Source organism: Equus caballus, chromosome 2, assembly GCF_041296265.1.
Source record: "Equus caballus isolate H_3958 breed thoroughbred chromosome 2, TB-T2T, whole genome shotgun sequence".
Taxonomy (NCBI): Eukaryota; Metazoa; Chordata; class Mammalia; order Perissodactyla; family Equidae; genus Equus; species Equus caballus.
This window is the reverse complement of record NC_091685.1, coordinates 88,289,288-88,312,140: the sequence shown is the minus strand read 5'-3', so window position 1 is coordinate 88,312,140 and position 22,853 is coordinate 88,289,288. Positions and strand designations below refer to the sequence as shown.

Genomic DNA, 22,853 nt, shown 5'->3' with positions numbered 1-22,853 from the left:
GTCATTTCAATCTTGGAGGCTAAACCAACTAAATCTTAACCACGAGAGTAAAGAAGCAAACTCTAGCACCTTGTATACTGATTAACTTGTCATTTAATTCCATCCAATTTGAATATCACATCATTAAAACTTCGATTTTCCTAATACACATTTTAAGTTATTTAAAGTGGGGGGGCTGGGGGAACCTACCTTCCATAGGCAAATCTTGACTATGTTAGGCAAGTTTTAAACGATCTAGATATCCTTCCAGACTCACTGTTCAATTACAGGATTGAAAGATGCTTTAAGCCACTAATTCACAAAAGGTTCTTTGAAATTATAAACTATATATGGCTTAGTGGTTAAGGGCTCAGGTTGTAGATTCTCTGAGTTTCAATCTCAGCAATATTACTTGCTCAGTGACTTGAGCAAGTTACTTATCTTCTCTGTGTCTTATTTTCATCATTTATAAAGTGAATATTATAATAGTACAGTCTGTTCTGCTATAACATATCTTTGCCTTGAATTACCTCCTACAGGATTGTTAAAGAGTAGAATAATGTGGGAACAGTGTGGAAGTGATGTTGGTTCACGGGTAATTTCTTTGAACAGAATTAAAGAGAAATCCTTGGCAATATATAAAGATCTTAAGTAAAACAAAAAAATTTACAGAACTGCTTTTCTTTAATGCAAATAGTGCCTGGTTATTGACTGCAGAAACTACTATGCTTTTTCCACAATGTTAAGTATCTGACAATCTGCAAGCACAGATGAAGAAATACAAAACATTTCCCCTTGTATTAATAAAGAAAGCTACACCTTGGATCAGATCTGACAAAAATGTTCTCTGTCAGAAATTAAGAAACTAGGTCCACATCACACTCAATGGGCAAAAACTGAACGCCATCCCCCTGAAAACAGGAACGAGACAAGGATGCCCTCTATCACCACTCTTATTTAACATAGTTCTGGAGGTCCTGGCCAGAGCAATTGGTCAAGAAAAAGGAATAAAAGGAATCCAAATAGGGAGGGAAGAAGTGAAACTCTCGCTGTTTGCAGACAACATGATCTTATATATAGAAAACCCCAAAAAATCCATTGGAAAACTCTTAGAAGTAATCAACAACTACAGAAAAGTTGCAGGGTACAAAATCAATTTGCATAAATCAGTAGCATTTCTATACTCCAATAACGAACTAACAGAAAAAGAACTCAAGAACACAATACCATTCACAATAGCAACAAAAAGAATAAAATACCTTGGGGTAAATTTAACTAAGGAAGTGAAGGACCTATATAATGAAAATTACAAGGCCTTTCTGAGAGAATTGGATGACGACATAAGGAGATGGAAAGACATTCCATGTACATGGATTGGAAGAATAAACATAGTTAAAATGTCTGTTCTACCTAAAGCAATCTACAGATTCAACGCCATCCCAATGAGAATCTCAATGATATTCTTTACAGAATTAGAACAAAGAATCCTAAAATTCATATGGGGCAACAAAAGACCCCGAATTTCTAAAGCAATCCTGAGAAAAAAAGAACAAAACGGGAGGCATCACAATCCCTGACTTCAAAACATACTACAAAGCTACAGTAATCAAAACAGCATGGTACTGGTACGAAAACAGGTGCACAGATCAATGGAACAGAATTGAAAGCCCAGAAATAAAACCACACATGTATGGACAGCTTATCTTTGACAAAGGAGCTGAGGGCATACAATCGAGAAAAGAAGGTCTTTTCAACAAATGGTGCTGGGAAAACTGGAAAGCCACTTGTAAAAGAATGAAAATTGACCATTCTTTTTCACCATTCACCAAAATAAACTCAAAATGGATCAAAGACCTAAAGGTGAGACCTGAAACTATAAGGCTTCTGGAAGAAAATGTAGGCAGTACACTCTTTGACATCAGTATTAAAAGGATCTTTTCAGACACCATGCCTTCTCAGAGAAGGGAAACAATAGAAAGAATAAACAAATGGGACTTCATCAGACTAAAAAGCTTCTTCAAGGCAAATGAAAACAGGATTGAAACAAAAAAACAACCCACTAACTGGGAAAAAATATTTGCAAGTCACATATCTGACAAAGGCTTAATACCCATAATATATAAAGAACTCTCACAACTCAACAACAAAAAATCAAACAACCAGATCAAAAAATGGGCTGGAGACATGAACAGACATTTCTCCAAAGAAGATATACGGATGGCCAATAGGCACATGAAAAGATGCTCATCATCGCTGATCATCAGGGAAATGCAAATCAAAACTACACTAAGATATCACCTTACACCCACTAGAATGACAAAAATATCTAAAACTAATAGTAACAAATGTTGGAGAGGTTGTGGAGAAAAAGGAACCCTGATACACCGCTGGTGGGAATGCAAACTGGTGCAGCCACTATGGAAAACAGTATGGAGATTCCTCAAAAAATTAAAAATATAAGTACCATACGATCCAGCCATCCCATTACTGGGTATCTATCCAAAGAGCTTGAAGTCAGCAATCCCAAAAGTCCCATGCACCTCAATGTTCATTGCAGCATTATTTACAATAGCCAAGACATGGAAGCAACCTAAGTGCCCATCAACAGACGAATGGATAAAGAAGATGTGGTACGTATATACAATGGAATACTACTCAGCTGTAAAACAGAACAAAATCATTCCATTTGCAATAACATGGATGGACCTTGAGGGAATTATGTTAAGTGAAATAAGCCAGCTAGAGAAGGATAATCTGTCTATGACTCCACTCATATGAGGAATTTAAAATTATGGACTAAGAACAGTTTAGTGGATACCAGGGGAAAGGTGGGGTGGGGGGTGGGCACAAAGGGTGAAGTGGTGCACCTACAACACGAATGACAAACATCAATGTACAACTGAAATTTCACAAGATTGTAACCTATCATTAACTCAATAAAAAAAAAAAAAAGAAAGAAAGAAACTAGGTCCACATCTCAAAGAAGAAAGCATAAGTTCCAGGGTTAATACCATAAAAGTGACTGTGATGCTAGGGTGAAAATACCAGCAGAAACTTAACCATGCTAGTATGTTCATTAGGTTATTACTGATTTTGTTAGTATTCTGGTTACAAAGTTCCACAGGTTTTGAACAGCCCACCTCAATCCTAATTTTTACCCCATAAGCCTTGTTAATTTTAGTACACTTTTGCAGAACACAAGGCATTTTCGCAGAAACACCTATACCTATCTGATTCTGAGAATTAAATTGGGTTAACATACATGTCAAACAAAACCTAGCACACTCAACAGATCTTAGCTATTGCTATTATGACTCAAAATAACGAATTAACTTCAACTCAAAAGCACAATTATCAATATATTTTTCTTCTAACTCAAGAGCCAAAGATCATCTCACCATCACTGAAAAGTAGAACTTACCCCCAAAAAAGCTTCAAAATAGATTAAGAGTCATAAGTCCACCAAATGTTTTAGTAAATTAACAAAATAACCCACTTACACTTCTGGCCACAAGTACTGCCTTACCCATCCAGTGACAAGAAAAGTCACCTACAGGAAGGAAAACTATTCTGAAATGCTTTGGATTTTCTGTCTGCTTAATATCTATTAATTTCACAGCAGTCTGATCTAAGAAAATGAGTTGGTGATAATGTTAATAATCATTTTATAATACCTTTATATAATTTTCTTTAATAATTAGTAATTTCTCCATTTTAGATACCAATGAGCCTCTTTAAATTGATGCCTACTTTGCTTCTAGAAAAAATTAGTTGACATCCCATTTGAAGCTGGCTAACTATTATCAGGATTAATGTTTTAAGTTTCATGTATTAACATTAAATTAACACTTTAAAAAATGCTTTGTGTTAAAATGTTTTATATACTATGTGTGTATTTAAAGCTCTGACATATAATGATTATTTTTTTCAAGATATTGAAGCCCAAAGATCAAAAAGACTGGATTCAACTAGGTACTACATACAGGATTTAAGATAATATATTTACATTAGCTTTATGAGAAAAGTATTTTCACTAGAAACAACAAAATCCAAACACCTCATCAGAGTCCTAATTATTTAAAACTCTCAAGGTTTTAACAGATTTACTATATTTACGCATAAAAATACCACACCAATGAAGTCATTATTCATTAAACAAAGATCTTATGAGGCAAGGAGAAAATCTTTTTTAGCTCTCGAGCAATAGATTTATCTCTAATAAAACATAATTGAGACTTCATCAAGTTTTTCCTCTTTCTGTAAGAATAAACAAAGAAAATCCAGCCTCTCACCTCTCGCTAAAATTGCAATTTTTGTAGTACATAAATTACTAAAAGATTAATGGGATTAGTCTGGTCAAAAGAAGTCTCAGAAATAAATGCAAAATGCCAAGTGCGAAAGAGACAATAAAACTTAGAGCATGAACATGAGATAGTTAAATAACCTTAGGAGTCATTTGGAGCCCAATTTCCTACCCAAAGTAAGAATCCACTCTACAAAATCCCCAGTAAGCAATTCTGTAAAATCTCCAGCAACAAATTCTCTACTTCACAAAGCACATTTCAATCACATATATTATTCTGGGTCAAATCAAATTAAACTTTTGAGGAGTCAAAAAACATATACACACAGGGGCCAGCCCAGCAGTGCAGCAGTGAAGTTCACGTGCTCCACTTGGGCAGCCTGGGGTTCACTGGTTCGGATCCTGGGCACAGATTTGTGCACTGCTTATCAAGTCATGCTGTGGAAGGTGTCCCACATATAAAATAGAGGAAGATGGGCAGGGATGTTAGCTCAGGGCTAATCTTCCTCAAAAGAAAATGCTAAAAATCTAAAACTAGGAGTATTTTAGTTTAGTAAATTAGAAAGAATTTGTATACTCTCAACAGTTTTTTCTTATTCTGTTTTCTTTTTTTGTTTTTTACTTCGTATTTTGTACCCAAAGCTTTTAGGTCAAAGACACACTACAAATCTACACACAGGTAGGTTTCAGAGTATATATCCCATTAGATTAGAGCAAATGAAATAACACGAGAGTAAAAGGAAACAACCACTTTAAGAGAAGGTTGTAAGAGACTATTTTGAAAATAATGAAACTGCTCTTCTTAGGGGTAAAAAAGATATTGAGGTAACTCAATTATCTGAGGTAACAAAATTATACAATGAAAAATGCAAGCTGCCTGATAAATATCTTCATAAGAAATAGTGAGAAAATAATAAAAGAAATATGCAATATGTTAAGGTTTTCACAACATTTCTTTTGCAGAAAAGAAAAAGATACTAGGCTTCCTAAAGATTGTAATTTATTTAATGATGAGATTAAGACATTTCCATTCAACTTAACAAACACTTTTGAAATACCAAGCACTGTGAAAAGTCCTTGAGGTACGAAGATAAATAAAATAATTTATTGTTTCTCTAAGTAAGAACTGTAAAAAAATGTATTCTGGATATTTTTTCTTTCAAACACATAAAAACTATTAAAAATATTTTAAAGAATGTATATGTGAAGACAATTTATAATATAAAAATTAAATATACTTGATTAGTTCAGCTAGGTCAGTATGAGAAAGAAAAAAGCTTATTTAGTTTCCCTTTCTATTAATTCACCAACAGAAAAAGAAAACTTGATTTTTCAGCTCCCAAATGATTTCTCAGTTTAAAATGAACCAATTCAAATGTAAACAAGACTGTATAACTGCAGGGGCCTAAATGATCGATTCTATCACTTGTAAGAAACTACAAAGATGCCTACTGAAGCATTTTAATAGCGAAAAAAATCTTACTTAAAAATAATTTATCTCCTCATACACTGAAAACTACAAAACATTGATGAAAGAAATGAAAGAAGATCTAAATAAACAGAAAGACATAAATATTCACGGACTGGAAGACTCAATATTCTCCAAAGTGATCTCTAGATTTAACACCTTCCCATCAGAATTTCCGCTTCCTTGGGCCAGCCCCGTGGTCGAGTGGTTAAGTTCACGCGCTCCACTCCGGCAGCCCAGGGTTTCGCCAGTTCGGATCCTGGGCGCAGACATGGCACCACTCATCAAGCCATGCTGAGGGAGCATCCCACATGCCACAACCAGAACAACCCACAACTGAAAAAATACAACTATGTACAGGGGGCTTTGGAGAGAAAAAGGAAAAATAAAATCTGAACTTCTGCTTCCTCTTTTTAAAAATTGGCGTGCTGATCCTACAATTCATATGGAAATGCAAAGGACCCTGTATAGCCAAAACAATCTTGAAAAAGAAAAACAAAGAGGACATACATCCCTATTTCAACTTACTACAAAGCGACACTAGTCAAGACAGTTTGGTACTGATGTAAGAATAGATATATAGATCAAAGGAAAAGAATTAAGAGTCCAGATAAATCCTTAACACTTAAAGTCAACTAATTTTAGACAAATATATCAAGCCAATTCAATGGAAAAGAATAGCCTTTTCAACGAATGGCAGTAAGACAACTGAATAAACACATACAAAAAGATGAATGAGAACCTTATCTTACCCTTCTTTCACGTCATACAAAAATTAACTCAAAATGCATAAGCCTAAATGTAAGAGCTAAACCTATAAAATATCTTGAAGACAGGATGTAAATGTTCTAAAACTAGAGTGGTAATGCTTGTACAACTCTGTAAACTTACTAAAAATCACTGAACTGTATACTTAAAACAAGTGAATTTTATGGTATGTAAATTATACCTCAACAGAGATGTTTAAAAACAAGTCACCTTGGGGCCGGCCCAGTGGCTCAGCGGTTAAGTGCACACGTTCCGCTTGGGCAGCCCAGGGTTCGCTGGTTCAGATCCTGGGTGCAGACATGGCACCGCTTGACAAGCCATGATTTGGTAGGCGTCCCATATATAAACTAGAGGAAGATGGATGTTAGCTCAGGGTCAGCCTTCCTCAGCAAAAAGAGGAGGAATGGCAGCAGTTAGCTCAGGGCTAATCTTCCTCAAAAAACAAACAAACAAACAAAACAAAACAAGTCACCTCTAAAAAATGACAACGGCTACTGAATAACTTCCAAAATTAGAATTACATAGTATACTGCAGAGCCAATATCGCCAATAGTGGCTACATAGAAATTAAAAAATTATACGATTAGAATGTGATGATTGCAACTATCTAAAATTACAAATATTACAATAATAGCAAATAGAGTAGCACTTAATGTCCCACACATTATTTTAAGTGCTTTACAAGTATTTACTCTTTTAAGCTTTGCTACAATGTAGTTTCCCCACTGTAGAGCTGAGGAAACTAAGGCAGAAAGATGTCAAAAAAGCTTGCTCGCAAATCAAGGAGCTATTTTGGACAACAAATGATTTTCTTTCTTTACGCAAATATCTTCAGCAACATTATTATATCGTTATGTGTTTGCAAAGGAGAATAGTGGATATCATTAATTGCCTACCCAGCATTCACTCACCCTTTCAATTTCTTACTCAGATTTTTATTTGTATATCCACCCTTCCCCAAACACCCCATGTATTTCAGAGAAAATGGACCCCACCCTTAGGTATAGCAGTTGGCCCTGGATTGCTTAAGCCAATCAGCAATTTCAATGGCCACAGTCATGGTTCAGTGGTCCAATCAGGACTCTTGTTTGAAATGTTAGGACAGAAAGGCTTTCTCTCCCAAGAGATGTGAACAAGAATACATACGGACCCAAATGCCACTGGAAGCCATCCTACAATCATGAAGGGAACAGCAATAGACTGACATCACAGAAAGCAGAACAGAAACGGAAAGAAACTGGTCTTTAATATTACTGGGTTACTCCTAAGTCTTGCCTTACCTTTGGACTTGCAGATAATTGAGCTATAAATCCTTTTTATTGTGTTTAGAACAGTAAAGAGTTTTCTTTTACTTACAACTTGAAATACAAACTTAACAGGGGGAGGGGGAAAGCACATTAACAAGCATGTTTCTAGACTGGATTACTCTCAACCCTTAAATTTATGATGGCAGGTAGTAAGGAGGAAATAATTCTAGATACACACACATAAAATACAAACATGCTAAATGATTATCTTTCTAATAAAGGTTCATATAAAAGCTTCAGGAGCCGGCCCCGTGGCCGAGTGGTTAAGTTCGTGCGCTCTGCTTCAGCAGCCCAGGGTCCGCGGGTTCAGATCCCAGGTGCAGACATGGCACCGCTCATCAGGCCATGCTGAGGCAGCATCCCACATGGCACACCCAGAAGGACCTACAACTACAACATACAACTATGTACTGGGGGGCTTTGGGGAGAAAAAGGAAAAAAAAGAAAGGAAGATTGACAACAGATGTTAGCTCAGGTGCCAATCTTTAAAAAAAAATAAAATAAAAGCTTCAAAAGTAACTACCTGTGATTTTACGTGTCCCACACAGTACATTTTTTAATATTTTAATTTGATGTTTTAAAATTTTTTTTTTGAGGAAGATTAGCCCTGAGCTAACTGCTGCCAATCCTCCTCTTTTTTGCTGAGGAAGTCTGGCCCTGAGCTAACATCGTGCCCATCTTCCTCTACTTTATATGTGGGACGCCTACCACAGCATGGCTTGCCAAGCGGTGCCATGTCCACACCCAGGATCTGAACTGGTGAACCCCAGGCCGCCGACGCGGAACATGCATACTTAACCACTGTGCCACCAGGCGGGCCCCTAAAATGTTATTTTTCAAAATCTAGATTTCCAATTCTTCCTGAAAAATCAAAAGGTATGACACCACTAGGACCATGTTACTGCAAGACAACAATCAGCTAGAATGGAATAGCAGCTGCCCCCTACAAGTATACTCTGCACACAGGTAATACAAACAGTGCCTTGTGTGATCTGCTCAGCTACTGTAGGTATTAAGAGTTTGCACCACTTATATTTAGTAGAACCTATATCAAATGCCATATAATGAGTAATGAAAAATTATATTCCATCGTTTAAGCTTTGACATTTTAATTAAAATCATATACTAGCTTTTTAGACAAAAAAATTTCATGAAAACATCTATTTGTTACCAGCTCATGGGAAATGCTATTCTTGAATTCCATAGCATTGAATACCTTTATCTGACAGAGGCCTTAAAAACCCAGCAGCAAGTTCCCGAAAACACGCCAATAGATTAATTACTCTGGGTCCAAAAGTTTGATAAAGGCCTCTGGAGTTACAGGGCTCTCCCACTTACTATTTGGACAACTCTGGGGGAGGGGAGGTTGTTTAACAGTACAGATTTAAATGTTTAAAGTAGCTAATACGTAATCCAGTAAAAAAGAATCAGTGGAACATAATCTATTTTAATAAAATGCCTAAAACATAGGAAAAAGTTATAATAGTTATATAGTTTAAATTTATTAATGAAAAAAACAGCGAAGATAGGATAAAGGGGGTGCACAGATGAGGATTCAGTGATATTGGTAATAAACTGGTTCTTTAAGTTAGATGGAAGGCTCACACTACTTCATTACTCACACATGTTAAATTTTCTTTTGCCTGTATTCTATTTTTCACAATTTTAGAAATTTTAATCCAAAATACTGACTGTAAAAAAAAAAAGTTAATAATCAACTTTCTGCATCCACATTCTGAGTGGAAAAAAAATGACTGACTTGAAAAATGTTTTTTTACTTTTAAGGTCTCTTGAGAACAGTTTTTTGAAAGCTATTTGAATGTTAACTAAGAAGAAATGAAATCCACTGATGGAAGTTTCACCATTCATATTTAGTAGGACCAATGATTTCTGTGTCTTTAAATTGGGAAAAGCTATGCCTAAGCTATAAATACCTCTACATCAACTCAAAAGACAGATGTACTCCTGGAAGGGTTTCCATTCTAAGAATCACCAATGTTCCAATGTCTCAGTTTCCCCATCCATAAAATGAGATATATACATTAAAGAGCTGTTGAGGAAAGAATCAAGACATATGTAAAGCACCTGCCCATTGCCTGGCACATAACAGAGAGTAGCAACATTTTTTAAATCACACATTATTAGTTAACGTAATTTCCTTCTCTGAGTAGAATTAGACTAAGGCTGATAACTATCAACTAGAAAATATCTTAAGTGCAGCAGTACTAACAGCATTGAGATGGACTAGCTTACCAGATTCCCAACATTTCATTTCCAAACATTTTCTAAAGACTGGCCACAATCCTAGATATCCACCAAGGAGCATGACAAGTATTGTAAGGGAAAATGGAAGGAGAGGAGCTAATCTAATCCTCTCAGCAACTTTCTCTGCTCTACATGAGAGAATGATGGTAAAGAGGACATATAATTGAACAGATTTTCCCTCTCCTTCTACCTGCAAACACGTAGCTGTGAAGGACTTAACCAATAACCTTAAATTCTCTACCGGGCCTACAGTTTTAGGCAGCATAGAAGCAAACTACTACTACAGAATTTGGATTTTCTTAAATGATAAAATGCAAGTGACTCACGTTTGGTCATCCACCTCCACACAGGACATTCTAAAGAACAGAGGAGTTTAAACGCTCCTTCTGCCAGAGGAATGTTGTGTTTCACACACAACCAACTAATTCCGGACTATATAGCTACCACAGATTTCTGTTTATCATCCAAGGTATAGGAGGTTTAGAAAAAGAAGAAAAATCAAAAAAGAATGTTTTCAAGTCTATTTTGAGATAAACGAACACATCAGTTTACCATTTATCTCCTTGAGACTCACAAACTTTTAAAGTCCACACACACACAAAATCCCCAAAATGTTTATAATTGTTGAAGCTGGATGAGAGATACCAGAGTTCATTATACTATTCTATTTTTGTGTATACTTGAACATTTCCATAATATATAGTTAAAAAAAAATGTGTACATGTGTGTCTATAGGAATTTGTATATAAACTGCTAACACAACAAACTGGTAGAGAAACACTCTATTGTTCAAAGTTTTCATACTCCAAAAGTAAGTGAATTTCATCTAGCTACTTTCTCATTCTAGAAGTTGTATTGCAGCTGACCAGACTGTCGAGTGAAGGAAATAATTAACTGTCCTGGAATAAAACAAGCCTAACCTTGAAAACACAGAGGCAAAGGGGAAAGGTGCTAAACAGTTAATAATACAACTATTGCACATTCATATATGTTCCCATCTGTTATCTTCCAACATAGATGAGTAGGTGGAAGAAAGGTAAGTATTTCAAAGCCAAATTTACTTTTTTTTTTTTTCAGTGAGGAAGATTATCCCTGAGCTAACATCTATTGCCCATCTTCCTCTTTTCGCTTGAGGAAGATTGGCCCTGAGCTAACATCTATGCCAATCTTCCTCTATTTTGTATGTGGGATGCCGTCTCAGCATGGCTTAATGAGTGGTGAGTAGATCTGTGCCCAGGATCCGAACCTGAGAACCCTGGGCACCAAAGCACAGTGCGTGAACTTAACCACTACGCCACCAGCCTGCCCTCAAATTTACTTTTTATTCTTTAAGTTGATGGGCAACAGAGGTTGAAATAAAGAAATCTAAAAAGTCCCCATTAGAAATGAAAACCATTTCTAAGAATGGAATAGTGAAAAAGAAAGTATTGCATATCCACCTTTTAAAAATAACATTCATGGCTCATAGTAGTATAACCAGCTACTTCCAAAGACCGAATATGTTTTACTGCTAGAGATGAATTCACAAAAGAAATACAGATTATACCATATCTGCTGCAACCTTCTTTTTAAATTGCCATTCAATTTTCACACGATATAATCCTAAATTCATTCCAAAATTTAACTTTTGTTAGTTATTTCTAAAAATAAATCTAGTCAAAATTAAAATACTAACTTTGCAGCAAATTAATCTTTCGTCAGCCCTATGAACAAGAATTTTGTGTTCAAAATTTAAAGCAAAACATAACTTAGGCAGACTCAACGGAGTAGGTAGGGCTACCATTTACATTATTTCTCAAGTTCAAAAAAGTTCATACGAACTTATTTAAAATGTCAAAGAGAAATACAGACTTAGATATACATCCCCCCCAAAAAATTTATAGAATAAACCTCCTCCACTGAAACCCCCCAAAATACTTCGATAGCAACAACTATTTCCTTAGTACAAAAGTGATTTGTTCACTTTCACAAAACCTGAAGCATGTAAGTTTATATAATTTCCCTTAAACTTAGAAATAAAAGAAATTGTTCATTTAGGTCAGCAAAGTTTTGAGTTTCTATCCATGGGAAAAGGCCATAATCAGGCTCAGTAAAGCACATGGCTTCAGCTTCAACGTCTTGTTCCCCAACCCACCGAGAATATATGCTTCTAAAGCAGATAACTACTTACCAGGTTAAAGACAGTTTCTACAATATCCCTATTGGATACTTCTCCAACTTCAACCAACCCCGTCAATACGGCAAATTTCATTCTGATGCCCCTGATGGGGAGTCCTGGTTTCAGGGACAATGCACCCTCTTCGGCAGAGGTTTCTTCTCCTTTCCCTCCACCTCCCCCGTCATCACCTGTTGGTGGCGGGGAAGGGACATTCTTGTCTTCACTAGCCATTACTAGTTCACGAGGAAGGACAACTCGGAGTCACTCTGGGACAGCAATCGCTGCACTAGTAAAAAGCACACACACGCAACACAAAATGCAAAGGGTCACTCTTGCAAGTTGTGGAGAAACCCCAAAAACAGTTGATGTAGAAAGTCCTTGGCGTCGCCCTCCTCCTCTTGGAGAATATCTGTCCAATCTCTCTCCCCGAGGCTGACAACAACGCCAAACCCTATTGGAAGATTAGATAAATGTTAAATAGGCTAGGTTTTGTTTTAGGGTTTTTGGGGGGGAGGATGGGAATAGTAATTGTCCGTCAAATAAGTTGCTAACGGGGTCCCAGGACCAGCCACCCTGTGCTCCCCGCCTCGAGGCGCTGGGTTCCGAGCGAAGGCGGGTTCCAGAGGCCCCTGAACAGGTTCACTCCTCCCCCACACTCTCGCAGGTTCTCGGCGCAGGGCAACCTCTCCTCACAGGTGCACGGAAAGAGAAACCGTCGCTGGGAAAGGTGGGGTCAGAGGAAAGGAGGGGACCCCCAAGCTACCATAGAGGTAGAAAGTTCCTCCTCACCTAGCCCCTCCGGACTCGTCCTCACCCCCTGCCAGGGAGCCGCGAGACAGAAGTGGCGGCGGCGATGTAGGGCAGGAAAAGGCGGGGGAAGGGGGCGGTGATTATTCTCAACGCTCGGCCCAGGGGGAGGAGTGGAGCACCTCTCAGGCACCTGAGATTCGACGGGGAGGGGAGGGGCGGTGTGTGTGGTGGCCAGAAAGGAGCGGAGGTCGGGTGGCGGCGGCGAGGAGAGGAGGGAGGAGAGAGAGGTCAGTGCACCTGGTCGCAGCCTCCAAGTTTCCCTAGACCGCTCCCCGGGAGTCCGCGGCTGCACAGAACTCCATGGCTTCCCGGCCCGCCCCACCCCTGCGCTCAATCTTTGCAGAAACAGCCTCTGCCGGCGCTACGGATGCCGAGGCTGAGGCTGCTGGCGGTGGTGAGGATGCTACTGCCACAGCCCGCCCCGCCACAGCTCGCGCGGCCGTCCCTGTGCCCACTAAAGCTGCTCGTCGCCGCCATGACAGCGCCGAGGGCTGCCGGGCGCGGCGTGCGCGTGCGCGAGCGCGCGGGGCGCTGGGGCGGGCGGGCGCGCGCGAAGGCGGATGCAACCGTGCGGCAGGGTGGGGACGCGCGGGCGGCCTAGGGGGCCCGGAGGGGGCCCGAAGAGGGCGCGGGGAGGGTTGGGGACCCGCTGGGCGCGAGCTTGCTGGCGGGACAGCGCGTGAGGGCGGGCATCTGAGCGGGCGCGCAGCTCAAGTAGCACCAGGTGTGTCCCCAGCCCGGCCAGGAAAGACCATTCCTTCAGGGGCCGACTCTTCCCCTGCCTCCCACCCCCAGACCTGGGAAGGTGGTTTGGCAAGTGCTGAGGCGGTGATTCTGACGCTCCTTCTGTTGTTAAGTTACCGTAGGGTCTCTTGGCGCGGAGGGAACCCGCCACACGTTGCCAAGGTGTCTTCTTGGACTTGGAGAAGGACACCTGAGGGACCGCTACAAGGCAGAGAGGTGGCAGCGCTGGAGCCAGGGAGGCTGCTGTCCTTGTCTCAGGGGAGCAGAGAGTCCCCACGCCTGACTGCTTTCAGCTGCTGCCCGCCCAGCGCGCTCGGCGAAGACTTGGAAAGAGATTCCCACTGGGATGCCCCGGCAGCTGCCACCATTCGGAAGGGGGTGGGGGAGAACGTATCGACGAGGAAAGGGAAAGATTCCTTGCTTTGCAGCTGCCGTGCCACCAAACCTCTCCCACATTCTAAGGAAGGGAGGATTCCTGAGACAGCTGCTCCGAACAGCGTGGAGGCGGGGTTAACATTGCCTGTAGATCTCTGAGAGTTTTTTTCCTCTCGTGATTTTCCAATGTGAAAGTCAGGTTCGCCTCATTCTCAGATTAACTGGAAAGATAAATTATATTAGGATTGTAACCAGCACAGATCCTTATAATGTATCCTTCTCCTCCACCCCCACTATTAGCAGTAAAGCTTTCTTCCTGATGCATTAGTGAAAACAAACAAATACAGAAGAAAGTGGTTTTTCACCCTTATGGTACTCTTTCAAGTCATAAGGCCTTAAAAAAAAAATTTCATATACTCGCAGTTCCCTAAAATGCAAGTGAAGCAAAAAGTTGGGTCAAAAGTTAGGAAGTACCATGGAGGAATCAGAAGAAAAAATTGTATTGGTTTGAGAAATGAAATAGTTTCCTAGAGAACGGGTTATTTGAGATGGGCTTGAAAAGTAAACTGAACTTTATCACATGGAAATTTGGTAGGAGGGAGGCAACATGAGGAAAGAGAAGCACAGGAGTATCTTCTTTAGAAAAGTGTTACATCTTTTTAAAATACTAAAATGAATTCAGCCGCACCAAATCTCATGTGGTTGCAGATGTTTTTTAAAGATTTGTTTTCTGTAAGTGGGCTTAAATACTCCAAAGATGAGACAGACATTTTTCTCATGATCTGGATTGGTGATTCTTGCATTACCAGGGTTGAGGCAAGCAGCATCATTGGCTTGCCATTCCCTAAATCCAAAAACTATTTAAACACTTCAGGTTTATATTTCAGGTCATTAAATGAATGTCTGCAATAAGGGGAAGTAGGGTGTACCTGTAGAAGAAAGAGAACTTTCACTTGACCTTTAACACATCAATAGAGAGGGAGGGAACATTAGAGAAAAAGCTTTTTATAGCATTTTGCCTCCTCAGATTTAGGCAAATAGTCTAACCTTGAGTATGTTAATATATCTGACATATAGGTGCCGGTAAAGTATTTATTAAGTAAATAAATGTTCTCCATTAAGAAGGAGCAGGTGATAGTAAAAATTATCTAAACATGATGTAGTCACAGATATTCAGTCTAAATGATCCAGGGCTAAGGTTTGTGTCTGTCATGGATTTGTCAATTCACTGCTAACACTCTTCTACTGATGAAACAAAAGGAGATGTAAGACAATTATCCAAATATTTCCCAAAAAATTGCCAACTCTTTTTTACAGTTCCTCAGGATTATTCAACCTGCCTTACTTTACCCCTGGTTACAGTAAAATGGTTGGCAAAAATTGGAGATTCACTGCAGAAGGAAGGGTTAGGAAAGTAGAAGGAGAAACTTTACTTCTAGCCGCAGTTAAAATACAGTAACTGTGGATAGTTTGGTGTAAAGAATAGAACCATGGAGTGCTTCAGGGTGAGTTATCTGTCCACCAACTATTAAGCTCCTTAATGGCACAATACTCTGAACATTGTAGGTACTCAATACATATTATTTGGATTAAGTTAAAACTCTAAAGTTACTTGCTTTAATTTTTCTGGCCTGAAAGCCCTTGCTTGAGTCTATACAACTACTACCAGTTAGAGGAAGGAAGATCTTGGTATAAATGGCTATATTAATGTGGAAAGCAGTTTTACCATCTATTAAAATTTATCTTTTTGATACTATAATGGAAATTTTCTAGTCAAAAGTCTTCATATGGACTATCAGCAGTTGAGTTTATAGGCCTGCCTTACTTATTTCCCTGTATCATACACCCAACTTACTACACAAAAAGGAAGAAAGACAAGAAGGAGGAAAAAAGATTATTTCTTGTAAAGTCAGGCTTAAGTTTTCTATCACCATCTAATTTCTCTCTCTCTGACCTCACCATCTTGAGAGAATTAAAGGCTAAAGACTCATAATTTCAGTTGCCTTCAGCATACATTGAAACCATAGCAGGAAAGAAAAATACCCAATGGATTCATAACAGGAAGCCTTGTGCATAACTCAGAGGAACTCAAGCAAAGAGAATGTAATTTCATGGTGAAATCAAGAAGATTATTGATCTACAAACCCGTACCTGTACATACAAAGAAAATTTTTATAACAAAGACGGGATGGAATTTTCTTTCTTTCTACCAGAAAGAACACCCACTCCTCCCGATTGTAACTTCTTGGCATTTTGCTAGAGTATGGATTAAATGATAATTTAGGGGAAGGATACTGCCTACATGATTTGCTATGCACTTGGATATGTATCCCTGGATTTCGAGTCTTCTTCAAATTGTTATTCCATGTAGCCTATGACATCACAGCCTGGAAGTTTCGGCCTTGGTTTGCAGCACCCTCCTTGTGAGAAAATCAAACATTGCTTTGCTATTCATTAAATTTCACTAATGTTAAATAAAACTTCAAATGTTGGTAACCAATTAATTAATGACATTTTTTATTGGGCATTAGATGCTGGGAACAATTACAATTTAGAAGGAAAAGACAGGCCAGCGCAGTGGCGTGGTAGTTAAGTTTGCACACTCTGCTTCAGCCACCCGGAGTTTGCAGGCCCAGATTCCAGGTGTGGACCCACACGCCACTCATCAAGCCGTGCTGTGGCAGCATCCCACATATAAAATAGAGGAAGGTTAGCACAGATGTTAGCTCAGGGACAATCTTCCTCAAGCAAAAAGAGGAAGATTGGCAACAGATGTTAGCTCAGGGCCAATGTTCCTCACAAAAATAAATAAATAAAAAGATTAAAAGTTCATATAATTGTTCAATATCTATAAGTTCAAAATGATCCACATCAACTTAGTACATTTTGGGCATTTTTAAATTCTTTTTTTCTTGCGTATGTCACGCAAGGAGTAGAGACTTTGAAAACAGCGACTTCACTTTCAGCAAGTATGCTAACCAAGACATACTTTTTTAGACATAAAATATTAATGTAGTATGTGCTATAGTTGATGTGGACATAGACTAGGTTGGTTGATGTATCTTTTCTATTTTTCCATCTCTATTTTGTTGAGTAGTGTGTAAATAGGTAGCCCATTTACAGTGTTCTCTTACAATAGTAAGATAGTAATTGTCATGAGACTGCAATGAAATGTACCACCACCACATCCTACCTTTGCAATTTATATAAATGCATAAGCCTAGAATGACTCTTGGCATTGTCAGTTAAATTCTGAATTTCTTGTTCAGGTGAGGTCTCTGAGAGGTCAGTGTATCCCCTGAAAGTGGTAGATTACCATTTCAGTCATCAAGATAGAAGTCGGGGAGCCGGCCCGGTGGTGCAGTGGTTAGGTTTGCACGTTCTGCTTCAGCGGCTGGGGGTTCGCTGGTTTGGATCCCGGGTGTGGACATGGCACCGCTTGACAAGCCATGCTGTGGTAGGCATCCCACATAGAAGGTAGAGGAAGATGGGCACGGATGTTAGCTCAGGGCCAGTCTCAGCAAAAAGAGGAGGATTGGCAGCAGATGTTAGCTCAGGGCTAATCTTCCTTGAAAAAAAAAAAAAGATAGAAGTCGGGGTTCACATAGGAAATGTAGGAAATGAGATACCAGGAGACTGACTTCAAGCAGACAGGAGAGGAAATTATTTTTTTCTAGCCCTCACTCTCTGGGGTTTGAATTTTGAATTGCTTACTAGTACTCCAAGTAGAAGGGGAAAGATGACTTCTGTCATGTAGAGGCATGCTTAGAGCATTACTTTTTGAAACGCAAGCCACATGGAGAAGCTACATGGAGAAAAATGAAGGCCCTTCAGTCAACAGCCCCAGCTGAGTTCCCAGCCCACAACCAGCACGAACTGCCTACCATGAGAGTGAGCCATGTTGGGTATTACAGCCAGGTTGAGCCTTCAGATATCTACAACCCTACCACATGGTAGAATTGCCCTGTTGAGTCCAGTTAACCCACACAGAAATTGTAAGAGATAATGAATACTTGTTAATTTAAGCCACTGAGTTTTGGGATTGTTTGTTATATAGCAATAGATGGAAAACTAAAACATCTGATAAAACAGATTATTTAGTTTTGGATTACTCTTTCTAACCATATTACTTTTGTTTGTCCAGAGAATAACTTTTAAAAATATTCCAGCCTGTTCACAGCTATGCTGTAATTTAGAGTCCCCATAATTGGGCCTGTATATTAAAGAGGGTAGTAGCATGGTATTTAGCCAGAGATCCTCAAGGGATCCTTTCTAACACACGAAAAAAGAGGAGTTGGCTAGATAAATTATAGTTCTTCTATGCAATGAGATTCTTCACTGCCATTAAAAATCACATTGGAGGGGCTGGCCCCATGGCTGAGTGGTTAAGTTCATGCGCTCCGCTTCCACCGCTGGGCGTGGACACTGCACCGCTCATCAAGCCAAGCTGAGGCAGCATCCCACATGCCACAACTAGAAGGACCCACAGTGAAAAACATGCAACTATGTACCGGGGGCTTTTGGGGAGAAAAAGGAAAAATAAAATCTTTAAAAGAAAATCGCGTTGGAGATAGTTAATTTTGTGGGATCACGTTTGGGGTTATAAGGTCCACAAGAAATTTTCCAGGGAGGTTTTCCCTTTGTTGCTGACTGAGAAGATCTAGGTTTAATTTTATTAAAGAAAGCACCCACTTCCTTACAGACACTCCAAATTATTTTCTCTGCTGAGAAATGTATAGCCACCATGGGTAAGCATACCTACATTAAAAATACAGGGGAAATGGGGCTATCCCCATGGCCAAGTGGTTAAGTTCACACACTCTGATTTGGCGGCCCAGGGTTTCACCAGTTTGGATCCTGGGTGCGGACCTAGCACCACCCATCAAGCCATGCTGAGGCGGTGTCTCACATAGCACAACCAGAAGGACCTACAACTGGAATATGTACTGGGGGGCTTTGGGGAGAAGAAGAGAAAAAAAAGAAGAAGAAGATTGGCAACAGATGTTAGGTCAGGTGCCAATCTTTAAAAAAAATAAAATAAAAAATACAGGGGAAAACATATTCTATTCCACTAATAATCAAAGAAATGTAAAATAAGATAGTATTAACATAAAAATTTTTTACCTCTGTGACTGCAAATTTATAGTACCCAGTGTTGCCAAAGAGGAAATGTGCACTTTTATTTACTGCAAATGTATAACATCACTGAGAGGCAGTTTAGCAACATACCAGTCTTCCTCTCTTAAGAATGCGTCCTAAGCATAATCAGGTAACTCAGTGGCAGAGTAAAAATCATGTTCATTTTAGTATTAATTATAATTTCAAAAACTTAGAAAGCATATCTAACACACGAAAAAAGAGGAGTTGGCTAGATAAATTATAGTTCTTCTATGCAATGAGATTCTTCACTGCCATTAAAAATCACATTGGAGGGGCTGGCCCCATGGCTGAGTGGTTAAGTTCATGCGCTCCGCTTCCACCGCTGGGCGTGGACACTGCACCGCTCATCAAGCCAAGCTGAGGCAGCATCCCACATGCCACAACTAGAAGGACCCACAGTGAAAAACATGCAACTATGTACCGGGGGCTTTGGGGGAGAAAAAGGAAAAATAAAATCTTTAAAAAAAAATCGCGTTGGAGATAGTTAATAGACATAGAAAATTTTCGTGATATAGTAAGTCAAGAGTCTCTTTACCTTTTTTAGTCATGTACCACTGATAATGTAATACCAAATAGGAGCAAAAAATATTTAAAGCAAGAAGAAATTCACTCATTAATTCAAATCATTCCAAAAAACATTTATTGAGCATTCCTGTATATTAAGTACTGTGTTAGACAATTAGGTTAGAAGAGAAAAATCCAGTCCCTGCCTTGAGAACTCACAGTATAGTCATTGAGACAGACATTACAACACAGTATGTTAAACCTATAAAAACCTAAAAGAGACTTCTAGGAAAAGATATACCAGAGCTGAGTATTAAAGAATAAATAGAAATAAGCCAGATGAAAAAATCAAAGAAGGTTATTCTACAGTATGAAAAGTCTCCAGAATGGTTGGGCATTTTAACCTTAGAAGACAATTGAATTCCAATTTTCACTCTTAAATAATTAAATTTTTCTTCTGGATAGAACTATAGAGCAGGAAAAAGGTTCCTCAGTCAATATATATTGAAAAGCATATCCTATCACCCCCACTTTATCACACCCTCTTTATCACACATTATGTATGAGGAACCTAAGTATGGGTAACTCTCATCCCATGACATTAAATAGTATTGTGATTGCTTAAAATGCCATTATAGTGTTTCTTGTCCCTGCACAAAGGGGAAAACAGAACTCAACTGTGTTTACACAATAGGATGCAGAAGGAAAATGAATAGATTATGATCCATTCTTGGTTTTATTATGAATGAAAACTATGTTAGCCTAACTGAGAACAGCAAGTAGGTTATTATGGGAAGTTGACCAGAGATGAAGTTAGAGAGATGGAGCAGACCACAGTAAACCAGGCTAAGAATTGGACTCTACCCTGAAGACAACCTGGTACCTTCAGGGAATTTCACACTATAAAGTAATAGGACTTCACTAGCCTGTTAAGAAAATCACTAGCAGCTACCCAACCGCAATACATATTTGGGTGAAATCATCCACTGCATAGTATTGATGGAATGCAGTGTTTATATTACTTTACAATAATTTGTGTTTATAAAGGTGCAAAATTGTGTGGGATAATAAGTTGATGAACATATTCATTGAGGGTTGGTACTTAGTTTTAGGCCTTTTCCCCAAAATGACAAACTGAAGATAAAGTAAAAGTGTCTTAGATTATCTATTAGGCCATAGATATCACACTATCTTTAGTGAAGAGCTATGGGAGTGTATAAATATTATTTAGCTGTTAACCAAATGCTTGAATTGAAACATATTTGGAAGACTGATGTGACACAGTTCTAGGAAACTGGCATGGTGCAAACCTAGGAAAATGTATTGCCACTGGAAAACTGAATAACCACATGAAAAATGAAATTGGGCCCCTATCTTAGACCACTTACAAAAATTAACTTGAAATGGATTAAAAACTTAAACGTTAGACCTGATACCATAAAACTCCTGGAAGGAAGCATGGGGAAGAAGCTGTTTGACATTGCTCTTGAACAAGTGACTGTTTGGATATAACACCGAAAGCATAAGCAACAAAAGCAAAAATCACCAAGTAGGACTACATCAAACTATAAAGCTTCTGTACAGCAAACAAACAATCAACAAAATGAAAAGGCAAGATATGGAATGGGAGAAAGTATTTGCAAACCATATATAAGATAAGGGGTTAGGGGCCGGCCTGGTGGCGCAGTGGTTAAGTGCGCACGTTCCACTTTGGCAGCCCAGGGTTCACCAGTTCCAATCCTGGGTGCGGACATGGCACTGCTTGGCAAAAGCCATGCTGTGATAGGCGTCCCACATATAAACTAAAGGAAGATGGGCATGGATGTTAGCTCAGGGCCAGTCTTCCTCAGCAAAAAAAGGAGGGTTGGCAGCAGATGTTAGCTCAGGGCTAATCTTCCTCAAAAAAAAAAAAAGAAAAAAACAAACAAAACAATTAAAAAAAGAGAAGGGGTTAGTATCAAAAATATATACAAACTCATATTACTCAATAACAAAAAAACAAAGAATGTGATTTAGAAAATGAGCAGGGAAATGAAATAGGCATTTTTCCAAAGAAGACATCCAAATGGCCAACAGGTACATAAAAAGATGCTCAATATCACTAATCATTGGGAAAATGCAAATCAAAACCACAACGTGATCTCACCTCACACTTGTTAGAATGGCTATTATTAAGAAGATAAGAGACAACAAGTGTTGGTGAGGATGTAGAAAAAAAGGAACCCTTGTACCCTGTTGGTGGGAATGTAAATTGGTTTAGCCACTAGAGAAAGCAGTATGGGAGTTCCTCAAAAGATTAAAAATAGAACTACCATATGATCCAGTGATTCCACTTCTGGATATATATCCAAAGGAAATGAAAACAATATCAAAGAGATACCTATACTCTCATGTTTATTGTAGAATTTTTCACAATGGTCAAGATATGGAAACAACCTAGGTATTTGTCAATGGATGAATGGATAAAGAAGATGTGGTATACATATACAATGGAATGTCATTCAGCCATGAGAAAGAAGGAGATCTTACCATTTATGATAACAGGGATAGACCTTAAGGGCATTATGCTAAGTGAGATAAGTCAGACAGAGAAAGACAAATACTGTATAGTGAGATAAGTCAGACAGAGAAAGACAAATACTGTATAATATCATTTGTATGTGGAATCTAAAAAAGCCGAACATAAAAACAGAGAGTAGAATGGTGGTTGGCAGAGGCTAGGGGGTGGGAGAATTAGGGAGCTGTTGCTTAAGGGTACAAACTTGCAACTAGTAAATAAATGAGTCCTAGAGATCTAAGGCACAGCATAGTGATTATAGTCAACAATACTGTATTATAAACTTCAAAACTGCTAAGAGACTAGTTCTCAATTGTTCTCACCACAAAAGGAAATGATAATTATGTGATGCGATAGAGGTGTTAGCTAACGCTACAGTGGAGACCATATTACAATATATAAATGTAACAAATCAACACATTGTACACTTTAAACTTACACAATGCTATGTGTTA

The 22,853-nt window shown here is 38.8% G+C and overlaps 1 protein-coding gene and 1 long non-coding RNA gene across 6 annotated transcripts in view; one reads left to right on the top strand and one right to left on the bottom strand.

Moving 5' to 3' along the window:
- The window catches only part of LRBA (LPS responsive beige-like anchor protein), a 709,727-nt gene extending 695,329 nt beyond the window's left edge, over positions 1-14,398 (bottom strand). For 2 of the 5 annotated variants that reach the window (XM_070261527.1, XM_070261529.1), the window contains exons 1-2: positions 13,296-13,569; positions 12,261-12,699 (exon numbers count right to left, since the gene is read on the bottom strand). In XM_070261527.1, coding sequence (XP_070117628.1) covers positions 12,261-12,479 — 219 coding nt within the window. In that variant the 5' untranslated portion in view covers positions 12,480-12,699; positions 13,296-13,569. Of the gene's footprint in view, positions 1-12,260; positions 12,700-13,037; positions 13,570-13,919 lie in introns of those variants that run through there. The other 3 variants (XM_023627725.2, XM_023627726.2, XM_070261528.1) reach the window with 2 other exon arrangements.
- Positions 13,159-16,673, top strand: LOC111770471 (uncharacterized). Its single transcript, XR_011436744.1, has 2 exons — positions 13,159-13,285; positions 13,916-16,673. It is a non-coding gene; the product is annotated as an uncharacterized lncRNA (long non-coding RNA).
- Positions 16,674-22,853: the final 6,180 nt, after the last annotated feature.